Source organism: Lactuca sativa, chromosome 7 (genome assembly GCF_002870075.4).
Source record: "Lactuca sativa cultivar Salinas chromosome 7, Lsat_Salinas_v11, whole genome shotgun sequence".
Classification (NCBI taxonomy): Eukaryota; Viridiplantae; Streptophyta; class Magnoliopsida; order Asterales; family Asteraceae; genus Lactuca; species Lactuca sativa.
Genome location: NC_056629.2, coordinates 53,907,737 through 53,925,719, shown reverse-complemented (window position 1 = coordinate 53,925,719; position 17,983 = coordinate 53,907,737). Strand labels below are relative to the sequence as shown.

The following is a 17,983-nucleotide window of genomic DNA, read 5'->3' as shown; positions in this document are numbered from 1 at the left end:
ATACGCTATAATTATGGAAATGCCATTTTTTTAAGAAATACATTATCCATCGTTATACTAAGTATTTTCCAATATTAACGGTTAAAGAGAAAACCTTGTTATTTAATTATATATATATATATATATATATATATATATATATATATATATATATATATATATATATATATATATATATTTCGAGAAGGTTATTATAAATATCGTATTAAGCACAACTAAAATCACTATTTTGGTCGAACGAAACACGTGGGTAAAGGAACCAAAATGAGCACATATAGAATGTTTTTCTAGGATTTTGCCTTAGGAAAATTTATCGGTGGAATGTAGGGTGCACGTAGCGTGACAAGTTTTGTTAAGACCTAACGTCAACAAGGTGAGTTTCGTGTGAATTTTGTGGTTGCTTACATGAAAAGTTGATTCTAAACTATTTGCAATTACATGTTACTTTTGTTATTGCTATGAAGATTTGTGTGGATTTTATGAACTATTTCATATAAAAGGGTGAAAATGGTGGGTGACATATACATAGGGAACAAGTGTATTAACTACACGATCTTTTATTAGTCGTCGTACAGGGTGTCAGTACGCAGCGAAGAGCTTACGCTCTGATTAATTAGCCGTAAGCATATTTGTTGTGCCCGGCGGAGGGACTTGTTCCCTGAAAATGACAATAGTTCCTTAATGTGTCACCAAGGGTGGAAAGAAAATATATTTGATAATTTGTTGCATTAATTTTACTTTATTGACGTCAATATGCATGAAACCACGAACTCACTAGAATCTAGGCTTACCTATTGAAATCTTTAAATGCACGCAACCCAGGAAATAACGTAGCGAGTGGCAGCGGGAACAGGAATGATAAAGCTCAGACTTGAAGATGGTGACAAGCCTTGAGGAGGACGTAGCGCACCAATTGTTTATTTAAATTTCTATTCGCTTCCGTAATTATTATTAATAATGATACTAGTGTTTGGATTTTCGAATTTTAGAAGTTTTGAGATTATGTTAAGTTAATATTAGGTTTGAAATTTTGGGACGTTACATTCAAATCTCTTTAGCCTAAAGTGATAATTTTTGACATACCCAAGAACATTCTTGCAATTTTCTATTGTCAAAATGACCAGAATTATGATTGTGATCAAATCCCAAATAAAATAAATATTATGATGATTATTTTTACAGCTTTGTCTATTTTTTTAAAAAAAATTAATTTAAATTTAAAAAAAGTAATAAAATAAAACAACGTGTCGTCTCTCAAATCGGAATGAAAAATCGCATTTCCTGAAATATCTCTCTCTCTCTCTCTCTCTCTCATTGAGCCGCCGCCACTCCTCCTACCGCCCGGATCCGCTCACCGTCTTCTGCCGCCACTAAGTTTGAGGTATTTCTGTATTTCATTTTTGTTTCGAAATCCATTATTGTTTGTTACTTCTTGATAATTAGTTATTTAGGGTTTATTAATTTGGGAATTTTAACATACATTACGTTTTGTTAAAAGTTCATTTGTTTATTGTCAATTGTCACTAGTTAATTTTGTGTGAGTTGTAGAAAATCGAAACCTAATTGGTAGGGATATAGTTTTGAAAACAGAAAAAAATGGCATACAATCCTGTTGGCGGAAATGAAAAATGTCGCAGGCCTTGTTTGGGATTGAAGAGCTAAATCATAAATCTTTTCTTTTTCCACCTTAAAATCAAAATCAGAATAATTTCCTTGATCCACTAGAAACGAACAATAACAAAAGCTACACAAAGTTCATAACTTTTTTGGAAACAGAAAACCTACTCTGGAATTCTAGGAGAAGAAAAGAAAATCCAAGAACTGATTTGGAACAGAAGAAATATTCGTTTATTATTTGGTTTAATAATTCGTTTCTTTTTTCTTACATAGTCTACAATATAATCAAATAGTCAAGAAAGATGCAAAACAACAAAGATTCCAATGAAGCAGAAGCATATCAAGTTAGAAAGTTGGAGATAACAGACAAGAGCAAGGGATTCATGGAACTTCTACAGCAACTTACAGTGTGTGATCCTGTATCAGATGAAGAATTCCAAAACCGATTTGAAGAGCTCAAATCATGCGGCGATGATCATGTGATTTGTGTGATTGAAGATGCCACGTCATCAAAGATCATTGCAACTGGGAGCGTGTTCATTGAGAAGAAATTCATAAGGGGGTGTGGGAAAGTTGGACATATTGAGGACATTGTGGTTGATTCGAGTGCAAGAGGGTTGCAATTAGGGAAGAAAGTGGTCTGTTTTCTTGCGGATCATGCTCGTTCTAATGGTTGTTATAAGGTGATTCTTGATTGTAGTGATGATAATAAGGCTTTTTATGAGAAATGTGGATTTAAAGAGAAAGAAATTCAAATGGTGAAGTATTTCATTTGAGAAGTTAATGTTTGTTATACAACTAAGCTTCTAAATATATTATATCGAGCACATGTTTGGTGATTTCTCACTCAAACCACACAGTGTCTGTTTTTGCCTTGGTTCATAGCTTTTTGTTAAGGTGTTCATTTACATTCTATCAAGCCAATTTAGATGCTTAAGTTATTAATAACGGGTCAATTCGGGTTATAATTTTCTTTACAACGGATCACAGATAAAATGGAAAACAAGTTGAAGTGTCGCAATCTTCTAAAAGAGCAACAACATTGGTTGTCATAAAGCCCTTTCCAATGGGTTTAGCAAGGCCAACTCAGTCAATTTCTTGCTAGTAATTTCACATAATGTGTCTGACGCGACTTGAACCCTTGACCTTATGGAGGCAAGACAACATCGAATACCGTTGTGTTAGAAACCATTTGGTTAATATGATACTTTATTATGATCATATTTAGTGTATTATTTATTTATAACTTCATATAATTCCAAAAGTCAATAAGTGTTAGTGATAGTTTTCTATCATAGCCGGTTGTTTTTTTTAGAGCATCCATAATGCAGTTGAATACGATAATTTAATGATGTGACATATCTAATTGATATTCAATAAATTAAATTCTATCATTGTGGGATACCATGTTGGTATTTAATGGATTTGAAATTCAATGCCCATTAACCCCTTCAATGGAAAAACATTAATTATTAAATACATGTTTTATTGAACTTTATAAAGTTTAATACATTGTAGAAAATATTTGATAAAATTGAATGTAGAGTTTTAATTATTGAGATACCATTCAATGCATTGCAACTTTAGAATGAAACATAAACTATAATGATAACAATTTATAGAAGTATGTCTATATTAATTATTGAGATACCATTAAATAGAATTAAATAGAATTTTAAGCTCTAACAAATAAACTTCAATCTTAAAAGGTACTAATCTAGGAAATGAAATAAAGCTACTTAGATAACTTAAATTTAGGAAATAATTTGTAAGAGAAAACATTTATCTCAAATATAATATTCCCGTGTAGCATCCTATTTAGGCAAGTACTTTCATTTATTGAGATTTCATTATTATTGGTTTCTAAAAATACCCATTAGGGTTTGTAGTATATTTCATTGTTTTAAATAATACAACCAATATACACTATTTACACAAAGAAATATACATTATAAATGTATTAAAAATAAATACAAACTAACACTCCCTCTCAGTTTGTGCAAAAGGTTCAAGTATGCTTAAACTATTTTGAAAAATAAAAATAGCCATGTAGGAAGACCCTTTGTAAATATATCAACAAATTGATGAGTAGATGGAAAATGCAACATGCTTACATGACTAATGACAACACGTTCCTTAACAAAATGTAAGTCTTTGTTCTTTGGTGCTACACTTGATTAGAAGTCAAGTACATGTCCCTAACATTGTCACAAAAAACAGAATTAATAAGAGTTAAATGACAGGGCAATTTGGTAAGAGGTTATAAACTATGCGACTTCAACAACTACATTAGCTACCCCATATACTCGACTTCATTACTTAAGTTGGACAAGACGTGTTGATGTTTGTAGGACCAAGAGATTAGATTGTCACCAAGATAAACACAAAATCCAAATGTTGACCAACGTGTCTTAGAATAAGAAACCAAACGGTTAACATGATTATTAACGTATGTACATACCATGCAAAGTAGTACCTTGAAGATATCGCAAAATGGCTTGAAGGCAAGAAAGTGAGGTTTGCAAAGATCATACACAAATAGGTAGATTTGTTGAATCTCATACAAAATTTATCTGGAATAGTGAATGTCATATATTGAAGAACACCGAAAAGGTTTCGAAAAAGGGTTGAGTCAGCCACAAGTTTACCAAAGACGGAAACTTATGCTTAGTGTCTATGAGGATGCTACATGTATTGTAGATTGATATCTCAACATGAGAGAGAATCTCTTTGACAAAGGTTGTATGAAAGAGAAAAAGTCCATGTGAAGTCCGAGTAGCAGCAATACCAAAATAAGTCCTAAATTTGTCAATACAAACTCAGAGGATAACTAAGATACGACCATCATAACGGGAGACAGATCGGTCAAATATCGAGAATCATATCATCAAAAAACAAAAAGGAGATAGACCGTATTTGTACCATGATCATCGTTGAAGAGAGAGCTATCAGAGTGATTGTTATGAAATCTAATAGAGGAGATGTATACAACGAATCATTAATACCAAGCACAAGGTTCTTGTTTGGGACAGTACATGGATTTATGTAGCCGACATACATAGTTTAGATGTTGAGCATAAACATATATATGAGGTTCTTTCATCTAAACCTCTTCAGTGAGGTCACCATAACTAAACACCTTTTTATATCAAATTGATTTATAGGATAATGACGTGAAATTGCAAAGCGGAGAACCGTATGAATCGTAGTCAGTTTGATGGATGGGAAGAAAGTGTCATTAAAATATAATCTAGGTTATTAGGAGAACCCATGAGAAACAATTCGACCATTGTAACAATCAAGTTTTCCACGATTGTCGAACTTGTGTTGGTATAACCACTAATGCCAACAATGTTGGCGTGGACGGGAGGGGGACGAGATCCCCAATGAGATTGGACTGAAGAACATCCATTTCAATATCCATGACATATTTCCAATTGGAATCTCATAGAGCCTGAGAGGTGGAACAAGGAATATGAGAGATATCAGAAGTGGCGGAAATATTAGCGGTTTGACGAGGTTTTAACGAACATGTCTGTGACCGAGTGGTCATGGGATGATTGTGTCCTATAGTGTTCATGGGATGAATGTGACCTATAGTGGTAGGTGTTGAAGAAGGAATAGTATGGGTAGTGGATGGTAATACCTCTCTTTTCTAGTTTACTATTTAAATCTTTATAATTTTTTTTTATCCTTTTTAAACTCATCAATTGCAGAACTAAGGTCCCATATTCATTAATCACAAACATTTTCCAATTAAGAGTAATTAGTGTTGGATTAGTGTCTAAGTCCATAACTATTTTGGTATGTACTTGACCCGATGGTGCATGGTCCTTTTGGGTTGCCTTCACCAAAGCAACTTGATAAGATGAATTATGGAGAGAAAGGATTAAATATGATTTATTAATATATTATGAGAATAATATATTGAAGGAGAAATCATATTGTTTAATTAATATTAGTCAATGATTAATTGGTAATTAGTTTTGTGACTAAAAGAGATTAATTAAACTTAAGGGATTGGAATTGTAATTATAAGATAATTGCAATTTGGGCCATGGATTGCCTTTTATCATAAATTGGACGAATTCTATGGGGGAAGCCCATATGAAATCATCCAAGGCCTTAAGGAAAGGGCTCCATGGGTTGCTTAGGGCTTAAGCATCCAAATTAGGGTTTCCATGTTAGATAACCCTAATTGCCTCACTATATATAGATCCCTTAAGGACCAAAAACGTGGACAAGCTTCTTGCTAGGGTTTCACACGTTTTTGGGCAACCTCCATCCTCTCTCCTCTTCATCCTCTTGCTTATGGTGTTTGTGAACCATTAGAGGAGTGACACTTGTGACTCTAAGCCTTCCAAAGTCAATTCAAGGAGGAATTAGGATTGTTATTACTACATAAAAATCAAGGTAATATCTTAAACCTAATTATATGTTAATATCGATTTCCATATGTTAGAATTAGGGTTTATAGTCTTGGATAACTTGCATGTACAATAGAGAAACCTAGATCCAAGCATTAGGGTTTGTATGAGCACATAGGATGTTCTTAGGACCAAAACCCATCAGTGGTATCAGAGCCTTGACTGGTTTCTATTGAATTGATGCATTATATGATTGAAAAATTCGTTTTTTGTGTTTCTGGAGGCTGGACTCGCCGAGTCCATAGATGAACTCGCCGAGTCCATGCCGACTCGACGAGTCCATGCCTGACTCGGCGAGTCGGCTCGTCAGATGGAGGGAAAACCGGGATTTCTTGTTGTTTTTGCTTAATGATAGTTGCCTTATCATATTAGATCAATATAAATCCGATTTTATGATATATTTGACTATATTCTTGATCTAATTGAAGATAGCTATCAATTAATAAAATATTTGTTTCCCTATGTGATAATTGATTAATTATTTTGATTAAATTGATAAATTGTTTTGCAAGAAATCATTAAATAAATCAAATATGGATAATTATGTGATTACTTGTTAATTTAGATTATTTGTTATTTGATCCTTGTGTTATGAAAAGTTTCATATTTTCCCCTTTAGGTTTTATAGTTTAAATTTGAACCCAAAAGTTTTGTAGTTTTGAAATTTGAATAGTTAAAACCCTAATGTTTTGAAAAAGGTTTCAAAACTTGCCCTCAAGTTTTGGAATTTAAATTTTGATTAATAGTTTAATTTTGATGTATATTTAAATTCTAAACCCTAATGTTTTGAAAAAGGTTTCAAAACTTGCCCTCAAGTTTTGGAATTTAAAAGTTGATTAAAAGTTTAATTAGGAATGTTAAATTCTAAAACCCTAGTATTGTTTTGAAAAGGTTCAATTCACACCCTTATGGTTTTATTAATTAATTAAGGTGTATAATTAAAAGAGGTTTAATAAATCCATAAAACTTTAGGTTTACAATTTAATTGAATTAAAAGTATAATTGTTAAATTAGACCACCTAGTATTTTAAAAGTGTAAAATACACCCTATACTATATATAACATTAAAAGTCTAACATTATATATATATATATATATATATATATATATATATATATATATATATATATGAGTAAAAGTTAGTCTTACCGTTAGTAGGCCTCATTCACGAAGCTAGTCTATAAGGGGTGTTTAAGGAAATTGCCTATAAAATGGCGATTGAATGGGTATCCACTCTTACCCACCGCACTCTTGACTAGTGGAGGGTCGTTAGCCGAACGGGTAGGATAGGACGAAACCTTCCATTATAAGTATAATGAATTACAAAAGTAACTAAATGTTTTCATAAAATTTCCAATCTTAGTTACTTAGGCAAAAGTGAATTGATGCAATTCCATGAAATTACACTTTGTGCCATTGCAAAGACGTTAGTGGAGCGTGTGTGGTTTACCGGCACACTAAATGGTTCTAAGAAAAGGTAGAAAAGGGTGACTCAATGTTTTTCATAGTTTGGTGGAGCGTGTGTGGTTTACCGGCACATCGAATAGGTGACTGTAACATGTGAGGGCACCATGTAAGTTTGCATGGTTATTCACACCCGCTTTGTGATCCTCGTCATCCCAGTCACAAACAAGAGGGACATATCGAGATTTAAACATTCCATTGAAAGTTCAATGAATCTCAAAGGATCTAGGAGTTTTCATAGATTTAAAACTTAAATTCTTTTTCATTTTTCGTGGTGGAAATTAGTGAATCGTCATTCACTTACCTTCAAATATTCTGCAATTAGGGTTACGGCATCCCTCTCCCGAGTTGTAGAATATTGTGTTGGGTCCCAGCCTTAGTATCTCATTTGGGTGATTTGCTAAGGACTTGCTCAATCAACTAACTTTAATTTATTTTCTCCCGTTTTGTAGATGTCAAAGTTTGACAACTATGGTCTTCCCAAATCCCGTGGAACAAGCATTCCCCATGAAGATGATATTCCACGATTCGATCAAGGAACAAGAGATCATATTTCACTTCCTCCTCCTCTTCTAATTATTCTCCCTAACCCACAAGTTCGAAGGCTTGAAAAGTTCAAGCTCACTCAAGCCCTTTTGGTAAGTAAACATAAAGAAGGAAAGTCGGTGTGTGCACACGTCCTAGGGATGAAGTCACACATTGATAGGTTAAGAATGTTGGGATCCGTTGTCTGTGAGGAAATGGCTGTTGATTGGGTTCTTCAGTCACTTCCTAACTCATATAGTGAGTTCGTAAGAGAGTACTATATGATGAACCACGACGTGACCCTTATAGATCTCACCTATATGCTTATTGCTGCTGAATCAGCAATGGTTTGGCGCAATAGAAAAGCAAAGTTGATTGGTGAATCTGCCTTCAAGACCTCTATGGATATAGACAATTGCAACGAAAGACATGCTATGATCGAAAAGTTTGATCATAAGAGAAAAGGCAATGTCTAAAGTAGTTCCATGTCATGTTCCAAAAGAGTCAATTTGCTTTTATTGCCAAGAGAAAGGGCATTGGAGACGAAGCTACCCTATTTACCTAAGAGATCTAAGAGATGGGAGAGTCGAAACGTATGGCTCTAATATAGGTAAAATCTATTAACTAACTCTTTTAAGCTTCTATTCTAGATTCTTAATACATAATGTGATAAGATTACAAGAAGTTTGGCCTTTTACTCACACATTATGTGATGGTAAAAGCCCTTTATGTGTTGGGAGTTATCTTTACCTACACATAAATTAAGTGTTAACATGTATTGGCTCATGACTGTAGATATAGATATTTACCCACACATAGGTAATGTGTAGGCATAGAATAAGTAATACCTACACATGTATGTGTGTAAAACTAATACTTATGTGTTGGTAAAGGTCTCTTGTGACTTTTTGGGAAGATGACGTGGCAGATGACGTGTCTGATGACGTGGACAATGACATGGACGTTCATTGATGACATGAATGTCGACGTGGCAAATTACATGGCATGCCCCAAAAATGTGTTCGTGACACGTGTTATAAAAGATGTGTTGGTAAAAGTATTTTATGTGTAGGTAAATCTTGTAGATGTGTAGGTATTTGTTTTTTTTGTTTTTGAAAAAAATATGGATGTGTTGGTAAAAATGTAGTTATATGTGGGTATTAACTGCAATATATGTAGATAATAATGATCCAATATGTACAAAGAAATACAATATGTATTGGTGTAATTAGAAACACATGTAGGAAAATACTATTTTTTATTAAAAAAGTTATAACATAGTTCAAACCACAAATAAAAAAGTTCAACATCTAACTTGAAATACTTAGACAACTAACTAAAATACTAGTTATAATAGCTACGAGAATAATGAAAATACTAAACATTGTTGATTATTCATTCCATATGATCAAACCCATTAATATTCACCATGAGACTGTCCATGTCCAGAGTGGGTAGATGTATCAAAGTCAGATGTATCACCTTCAGATAGTCTTGGTGATGTACTTGAAGGAGGAGGCATGATATTTTTCTCAATCAACAGTCGTTCCATAATTGCACATCTTCTTTTCAAATTTTGAGTATCATCCACTAATTCATCATAAGTAGGGTGATTTGAATTCTTATTAGTACCCGTGGTGTTACTAATAACAACAGGATCACGCCCCCACCCAGACAAACGAACAGAGCTCCGACCAAGTACCTTCTCTAGAATAGAATTGTCGCTCATTGATTCTACCGTATGCTCGTTTCTCAGCTTCATCATTTCTTCCTGTTAGGAGAAATTATAAGGATAGTAAAAAAAACCAATTAATTACCAAGTACTTCACAATTAGAAGGGGATACAATGGGTAAGGTCAAGTCATAATCCGATAATGGTTCAACTAAAATTAGAAAAAAAATCCAAGATAGACATTTTGAAATGAATGATGAAAAAATGTTTAAAAATATACCCAAGTCCCCTGTTGAAAAAATGACCAGGTCGATATGTGAAAATTATAATGCTAATATGCAAGTACAATGTCTAATATGTCAAAATGTTCATGTATGATGTAATGTCCAAGTCTGTTGCGATTAGTTTTTCGGTTTGTATAGAACATTTTTTATCGATGAAATTATTTCCTTACAGTAAACATCTATAAGTAATTACAATGCCTAATATGTTTATGCATTGTTAAGGATAGATGTAAGTCCAATGCTACAATGCTAAATAAATACAACGCCTAAAATGCTTATATGTTATGCATTATCAAGGTATGATGTAAGCACAATGCTTAACAATTTACAATTACAATGTTTGATCTATTTTAGTAAGTATAAATAAGAACTAAGGAAGTAAACTTACATATTTTACAGCTGCATCAGTAGATCTCCAACCCTTTTTGTCATCCCAATGTGTAAGCCTCCAAGTCTCAATTTGACTCGTTGAAGAATCCAAATCAAGTCCACGTTCGATATGATAACGTATTGTACTTTTCGAACCATTTCTATTATTCATTTTACGCTTTCCACAAGCCATAACCCTCTTTTCTGCAGTCTCCTTCAAGATTAACAACCAAATCAATCAAACAAATATTAGACTGAATTTACTAATGATTGATAATATTATACTTCAAATATGTTTAAAACAATTACCATGTATTTTGGCTCACACCACATATCACAAAGATACTCCCAATCATCTTTGCTACCCATATTTGGAGGGGGTGTAGTCTTTGCCTTTGTTGGATCAACTGGTCCTCCAATCCCTTTAAAGTAAAAATGCAACTGAAAAATCGGGATATAACTTATCAAAATGTTTCCAAGCCTTTCCATCAGCAGGATGACGCAAAACTCCAGCCTCCTCCTTGCGAACTTCTTTATGCCACCACATATCCTTGGTTGTGTGGCGTGACGCATATAAACGCTTCAAACGAGGTGCTAGCGGAAAGTATCGCAACTTCTTATGTGCAATTTTGTTGCGCACATAACGACTACTTTGACAAACCGGACATGCTATAGCATCTTTGGTGTCCCCATAGAAAATAGCACAATCATATTGACAAACATCAATAAGCTCATAACCTAAACCAGCTTCACAAAGCATCATTCTAACATCATAATAGCTCTCTGGACAATTATTACTATCTAGAAGCACCTCATGTATCAACTTCAGCAACATCTCAAACGAATTATCAGACCACTTGTTCATCACTTCAAATTCATCAACTTTACAACAAATGTCAATGTAGAAGAATTCTTACATCCTTCATACAAAGGATTACTTAGAGCTTCATGCAGCTTCTCGTAACGAGCATTTCCAATTACTGGTTGCTGATTTTCAAATAAATCATTAGTAGGGTCGATATTAAATAAATGATGACCAATTGCATCCTCTAACCCTTCTCTTAAGCCACTAAATTCTTCATTAACAAAATCATTAGGTCCCACTTCTTCTTCATCGACTTCAACCTCACCGTGATGCACCCACCGTGTATACGACTTATCAATTCCTATATTAATCAAATGGGCAGCAATAATACCTATATTTTGTAGTCTCGAATTGAGACAGTTAGCACATGGGCATAAAGTTAACCCATTGGAGTTCAAAGTATGTTGGGCAACATTTAGAAATTCCTTTACCCCGTTCACATACTCGAGCGAAACCCGATCCCCATTCTTCACCCACTGATGATCCATATTAATTTTGTATCTAAGAATGATTACCAGTAAAACAACACTCAATTTACAATTTTTCCTAAGTAGGTATAGACTAAATGGCAGCAAATAATTCTTTTAGACAAAATTTTCATTCAATAATTAGTACATTTAAGTAGTTAACATATAATTTATATAAGAATAACAACAATAAATCAATGAAAATACTCGATAGAGGTCCTATTCCCAATCTTGACCCATTGATGATCCATATGTCCTATCTCAACTATTATTACCAATAAAAATAATCAATTTAATGTTTTTTCTATGGAGCTATAAACCAAAAATTGCATATAAATGGGTGTTATTTAAATTAGGAGCAACATTTGTAGGGATAGAACTGAGATCGAATACAGATTTAAAAGGGGAAAAAGCAAATATCATATTAGTTCCTAAGAATATCAACTCTCTAGTTAAAAAGTGGTTATCAATGATCTTTGTTAAAAGGTGTACCAGAGAACAAAAGAAAAGAGGAAGCTACCTTAAACCTCACCATCATACAAAAAAGAAACACACTGTTCATGTAGTTTTTCAATTTGTCTACAAACATCTTTCTTTCCAAGATTTTTCCTAATTATATATCTATATTCAGTTTTCTAGGACTGGATCCACATAAAATAAGACTTAACCCTATATATATTTTTACCGACAAGAATAACCATTGTGTGAGAGATTGAGTTGAAGATTTTAAACAACAAAATATTGGATTCGCCAATCAATTACTAAACAACAGACCATATACATTGATATTCAAATAAGCTTAGAGAAAAGGCATGATGAGCAGAGAAACAATATCAGTGAAGAATGACGATGAGATCAATAAATGAAGGCTGTCTAATAGTATGTTACCTGGAGTTAATCCTCAGACTTTGCCCTCGTTCTTCCGCCTTGATTTCTCAAAACTCTGTAACTAGTTTAGGGTTTTGTTGGGTTTTGGTAGGAAGATCGATGGAACCGTTTTCCTCTATAAACCCCATGATTTTCGCGGATTTCGGAAGAGATTAGAGCCCAGTTGCTTTTGGCGCCATCATGAATGTAGGACGAGATAAACCCAATTCATACGCGTTTTTAAAGTTCGTAGTTCACCATGGTTTAATTATTAAATTTTTTAATAACACCATCAAACTTTATCTCTTCTTTATTATATTTGTCAATGTTTTTATATTTACCATCGTCAAAACTATCTATTTTAATTCCAATATGTTTTTTTCAATGTTTCTGTTATATTTATCATTTTCAAATACAAATCTTATAATTTAAAAATGACAATAAATTTATTTATATATTTCGTTTGTCGATAAAAAGTAGATATATCCTAAATCTTTATATACATTGGTATTTCACTTGCCAAGTCAATTTTTTTTTAAATGCAAATTATTTAATATATTTAACTATACATTCATAAACTAATAAAATAAGTATCGAAGGAACAAAATTCATGATGTAACCGTACATCTATTCAATTTACATACATGTGTAAGCAAATTACCTGCACATAAAAAGATTACAACATGTGTGGGCATTACTTTGCCATGTCATTATACAATTTCAATTATTATTATCAATTAATTTAGTTACAAACACTAAACTTATTTGTTGGTAAAACCAAATGAATTACCCACACAACTATTTAATTATATATATATATATATATATATATATATATATATATATATATATATATATATAGAGAGAGAGAGAGAGAGAGAGAGAGAGGTAAATTACCTACACATAAAGAAAATTCTTAACATGTGTGGGCATTTATTTTGCCACGTCATTTATATAATTTCAATTATTATTATTATTATTTAGTTTAGTTACCAACACATCTTTGAAGTAAACTTTTGTGTTGGTAAAACCAAATGAATCACCTAAACATCCATTTAATTTGTATACGTGTGTAGGTATATTACCTACACATAAATAAAATTGTTAACATATGTTGGTAATTTCACATTACGTAAATCAAAAATCTTAGAGGGAAAATTTGTCCCCAAATAAAATGTTACTATAAGGTATTGCCTACACATATTAAGTGCTATTTGTTATGGAAATTTATTATCTTTAATTACCCACACATATAGCAAATATGTGTAGGTATCTATTTACATATAACATGTGTGGGTAATTTATGTGTAGGTAAAGACCCTAATTCTTGTAGTGAATTGATGTTTTGTAAGATCGAAGAAACGAAAGGAAGCTTAAAGGAAGACGTGAGCAGAATCTAACCGTGAAGGAATGTATTTCGATCACTTTTCTCGAAGATTAGATTCTTGAGCTACTACTTAGAGTTATAATTAGATTGCTAAGAAAAATGTATTAGCATAGTTTTTCAATGAATTGCATTGTAAGGACAAATTCTTCCGCAATAAAATAAATTTTGATTTTATATTATTTATTTATCCATGCAATGACGTATATGAAAAATTGATGTTTGAATGTTTCTATTATTAGCAATAATGGATTTGGTTCTTATTATGTTATTTATGGAAAGTCGAGAATTTACCAAATAGGGAGAGTTTCTCATCGCCCAAATTTCAATTGCACAGACTTGGAATCATGCAACTTGGTTGCACGATGAATGAGAAATTTCATATTTGGAAATTAGACAAATTCATTGACAAAGTGTCAAGTGAAGGACTTGGAGATCGAATACACAAAGTTGCGTGTTGATCAAGTCCACCATAAGAGTAACAAAGATATTTGTCATGATTTACTAAAGGTTTAGTAAATATGATTATACTTACAAGATTAAGTGTAATTCTGAATTGATTGAAAAAGTTTAAATCAATAGCAGAACGAATAAGAAGAATCAAGTAGGCAGAAAGATAAAAGTTTCTCCATTCTAAGAAGAAGAGAGAGTACCTTTTATGCTTTATGATAGATCTTAATGATTAAGAACCATATCTCAATTGATCCTCTAAGTAAATCTTAGCACAATTGTATGTTTAAGAAGAGGAATCAAGGATTGAAGAAATGGTTAAATCAAGAAGTCTATCATACTTCGTTCCAATGAAAAGTCTTAAAGTTAAGATTGTGACAATGAGTGAAAAGTATTAAAGGTTTATAACATTCATCAAATGTAGAAAGTTGTGATGCCTTGGATAAGACAAAGACCAACTAGAACTAATTTATGAAGAGTCTTGATAAAAGCTACACTAACTCTTGAATATTTGTTTGTCAAGAAATGTTTATTGACAAAAGGATCTTATATGTCAAGGAGTCAGTGGGAGTCTTAATGGTCTTGAAAAGTTTCAAGAACAAATCAAATAGACCTTATCAATCATCACTAGCACATGAGATGAGGTTTACAACCTATCGTGTTGACATCATTTTGTGTCTATGCCGTTCCAATTGAGTTAATTATGCATATGAGTTCTCATTTGAATGCATAAAAGGCAAGGACCTTGATCAATGAAAGTACATTGATAAGAAAAGGTGAGCTGCTTAACTACTTGGAAGACATGGTGGGCAGCTATGCTACCATAAAGGCAAGAAATCGAGATCAAGAAAGTTCGATCCATATGAGTTTGAATTTTTCGTAAACTTTGGTTTTGACAAATTCACATGGATAGGAACAAATACACCGTTTAAATCTAAGTGTCATAAGATTTCCTCCTTCATGAAAATGATTGTGAGGAAATGCTTTCACTAAGAAAGATTTTAAGAAGATAGTGATTGTAAAATTGCATTCTCGAATTCGATTATGGTTATGGTATCCCTTTCCATAATTTGAATTATGAGGTTTGGCAATTGTTTACACACACATATGAACTATCTAAGGCAAAGGTGTATAAGTTCAAGAAGCCTTGATAAAAGATTATCAAAGCACTAAGTATTAGACACATGAACTTAAGAAATTCAATAAGCATTGTTTTTCTGAAAGTTAAGATGTTTATGAATACATGTCGAAGCGAGTGGGAGCATAAGTGTTATGTTTTATAATAATCATCAAGATAGTGGGAGCATAAAAGTTATGATTGTATGATTATTAAGGAACGTATTGCAAGTTGGCAATATTAATTATAGAAAACAAGAGTTATACCTTGCAAAGTCGTAAGGGTTGTAAAGTTGTTTTGCTATATTATGCTTCATTTCAAATCTAAAGGCTTAGGTTGTGGAATGTTAATAAAATTTAGTCAAAGGTACATAGTGTGTTCTTAAAATTTCGATTATGATTACAGCATTCCTCTTCACAATTCAAATTTTGAGAACATAGCAAATAAAACATTATGTGTCGTGTCCCATACGCTTCGGGTATATGATCGATTGCAAATGCTTTAATGTTTGACCATTCTAAAATTTTCCAAATGTCGAGCGCATTTAGAGGGAAAAGGGACTAGAATTGGTTTTGACTAAAACAATTAAACAACTATCAAAGGACAATCCAAAGTTTGACGAGGATTGGTCGCTTGTGAGTAGTTGGAAGCATGGTATTGGATGGACCCTATCGACATTATTATGAATAGAAAAGATTCTATTAAGAATGAGTTGTCATATGGAACTTATGGAAATGTTTCCATAATGGATGGACCATATCGACATCATTACGAATAGATAAGATTCTATTAAGAATGAGTTGTCATATGGAAAATATGGAAGCGTGTCTATATTGGGAATTGAATATTGAAAATCTATGTCTAGATTAGAAACTTTTATGCAAAAGGATGTTCAAAGGAATGTACTTTGAGTGAGAGACATCATATCTAAGGAGTTGTCTTGTAACAATCTTCAATAGAGAACTTTGTAATATCATTGACAATAGTCTTTGTGACTTTGGTGCAGTGACATTACGAAAGGATCATTGCATAAAATGTTAGAATCTAACATATTCTATAAGTGGCAAGAATTTGATATTCTTACACTTATGAAAAAGGATTTAGAGTTGTGAAATGAGAATGATTGGAAATGTGTTCAATGTGATCTATTTCACAAAGTAAGAACCATAGGTAAACATTGTGTGCATGCTAGGAGCATGGGACAAGTGTTGTAATTCAAGTAAGAAGTTGATTAACCAAAACGACAAATAATGAGTAATCGATATGGAGATAAATAAAAGGTGTTTTATTTATACTCAAAGGGTTGAGGCCATATGTGATTAGTATTATTCTTGTGTTTCACATTTTGCATGTTTTGACTTCCTGAATAATTTAATTGGTTGAGAACAGTCAAATTATTCGAATGGGCCACAGTCATTCATATGTTGGAAGTAGATATGAATGAAGACTGTCGTGAATTGGTGTGTGGATTGTCTAAAAGAGTATTAGACATAAGCAAATGTTTGCTGCAACGTTCATGAGTGCTTATGAATATGATTTGAGCATTGGATTAAACCCACGCTCACTTGGATCACTCCATGAATTGTATCACGAGTGATTGGTGAGACGATAACATCTTATATTCTTGAAACCGAGATGTGTGAGTTGTATCTTGCAAATCGGTTGCACATTGATAATATGTAAATGCACTAGTAACTTGGTGTCACAAAACATATTGTTGTGTGTGATTCGGTGAGTAAGTGCAAGCAAGCATTGTATCAAAGTTTATCCGTTCCTTTTATCCCAAGTAGGATAAAAGCGATATCTTTGGGCCCCTCGATGATTTAGTGATGACAAACGTAAATGCTCGGCTGGGCTAGGGCTAATTTGATTTGTTCAATTAGTCAGTCGTCATAAATCGAGAATCGAGAAATAGTACAAAGAGAATGACTTGAAATCATATCTCATACGATATCTAGAATGGAGGAATATATGATCCCTTATCTAAGGACACGCGTATCTGATAGGATCAGAGTTGACAGCGGCTTTGGAAAGCTACGATTGCAGATCAGGATCGGAACTCATACGCAGAATAGTTATTAGACTTATCCAAGTGGGAGACTGTTGGATTAGTGTCTAAGTCCATAACTATTTTGGTATGTACTTGACCCGATGGTGCATGGTCCTTTTGGGTTGCCTTCACCAAAACAACTTGATAGGATGAATTATGGAGAGAAAGGATTAAATATGATTTATTAATATATTATGAGAATAATATATTAAAGGAGAAATCATATTGTTTAATTAATATTAGTCAATGATTAATTGGTAATTAGTTTTGTGACTAAAAGAGATTAATTAAACTTAAGGGACTGGATTTGTAATTACAAGATAATTGCAATTTGGGCCATGGATTGCCTTTTATCATAACTTGGACGAATTCTATGGGGGAAGCCCATATGAAATCATCCAAGGCCTTAAGGAAAGGGCTCCGTG

General features: G+C 32.8%; 2 protein-coding genes across 3 annotated transcripts; one reads left to right on the top strand and one right to left on the bottom strand.

Moving 5' to 3' along the window:
• Positions 1 to 1,234: 1,234 nt before the first annotated feature.
• Positions 1,235 to 2,469, top strand: LOC111905760 (glucosamine 6-phosphate N-acetyltransferase). The gene is made up of 2 exons (XM_023901504.2): positions 1,235 to 1,381; positions 1,891 to 2,469. The coding sequence occupies exon 2, from the start codon at positions 1,920 to 1,922 to the stop codon at positions 2,391 to 2,393; it is 474 nt and encodes a 157-aa protein (XP_023757272.1). The 5' UTR covers positions 1,235 to 1,381; positions 1,891 to 1,919; the 3' UTR covers positions 2,394 to 2,469.
• Positions 2,470 to 9,282: 6,813 nt separating this feature from the next.
• LOC111906175 (uncharacterized) lies at positions 9,283 to 12,749 on the bottom strand. Of its 2 annotated transcripts, XM_042896404.2 has the most exons (4): positions 12,579 to 12,749; positions 10,668 to 11,724; positions 10,378 to 10,572; positions 9,283 to 9,804 (listed from the first exon to the last, which is right to left on the bottom strand). In XM_042896404.2, the coding sequence occupies exons 2-4, from the start codon at positions 10,929 to 10,931 to the stop codon at positions 9,451 to 9,453; spliced, it is 813 nt and encodes a 270-aa protein (XP_042752338.1). In that variant the 5' UTR covers positions 10,932 to 11,724; positions 12,579 to 12,749; the 3' UTR covers positions 9,283 to 9,450. The 2 variants fall into 2 exon arrangements, with proteins under 2 accessions (XP_042752338.1, XP_052621368.1); XM_052765408.1 differs by having other exon boundaries at positions 10,668 to 12,749.
• Positions 12,750 to 17,983: the final 5,234 nt, after the last annotated feature.

Excerpts from the sequence above, each read along its gene's own strand:
- LOC111905760 (XM_023901504.2), top strand. The coding sequence starts at position 1,920 with ATGCAAAACAACAAAGATTCCAATGAAGCAGAAGCATATCAAGTTAGA.
- LOC111906175 (XM_052765408.1), bottom strand. The coding sequence starts at position 10,931 with ATGCGTCACGCCACACAACCAAGGATATGTGGTGGCATAAAGAAGTTC. Across the intron at positions 10,573-10,667 it reads GGTGTGAGCCAAAATACATG|GAGACTGCAGAAAAGAGGGT; the intron begins GTAATTGTTTTA and ends TTAATCTTGAAG. Across the intron at positions 9,805-10,377 it reads CTGATGCAGCTGTAAAATAT|GAAGAAATGATGAAGCTGAG; the intron begins GTAAGTTTACTT and ends TTCTCCTAACAG.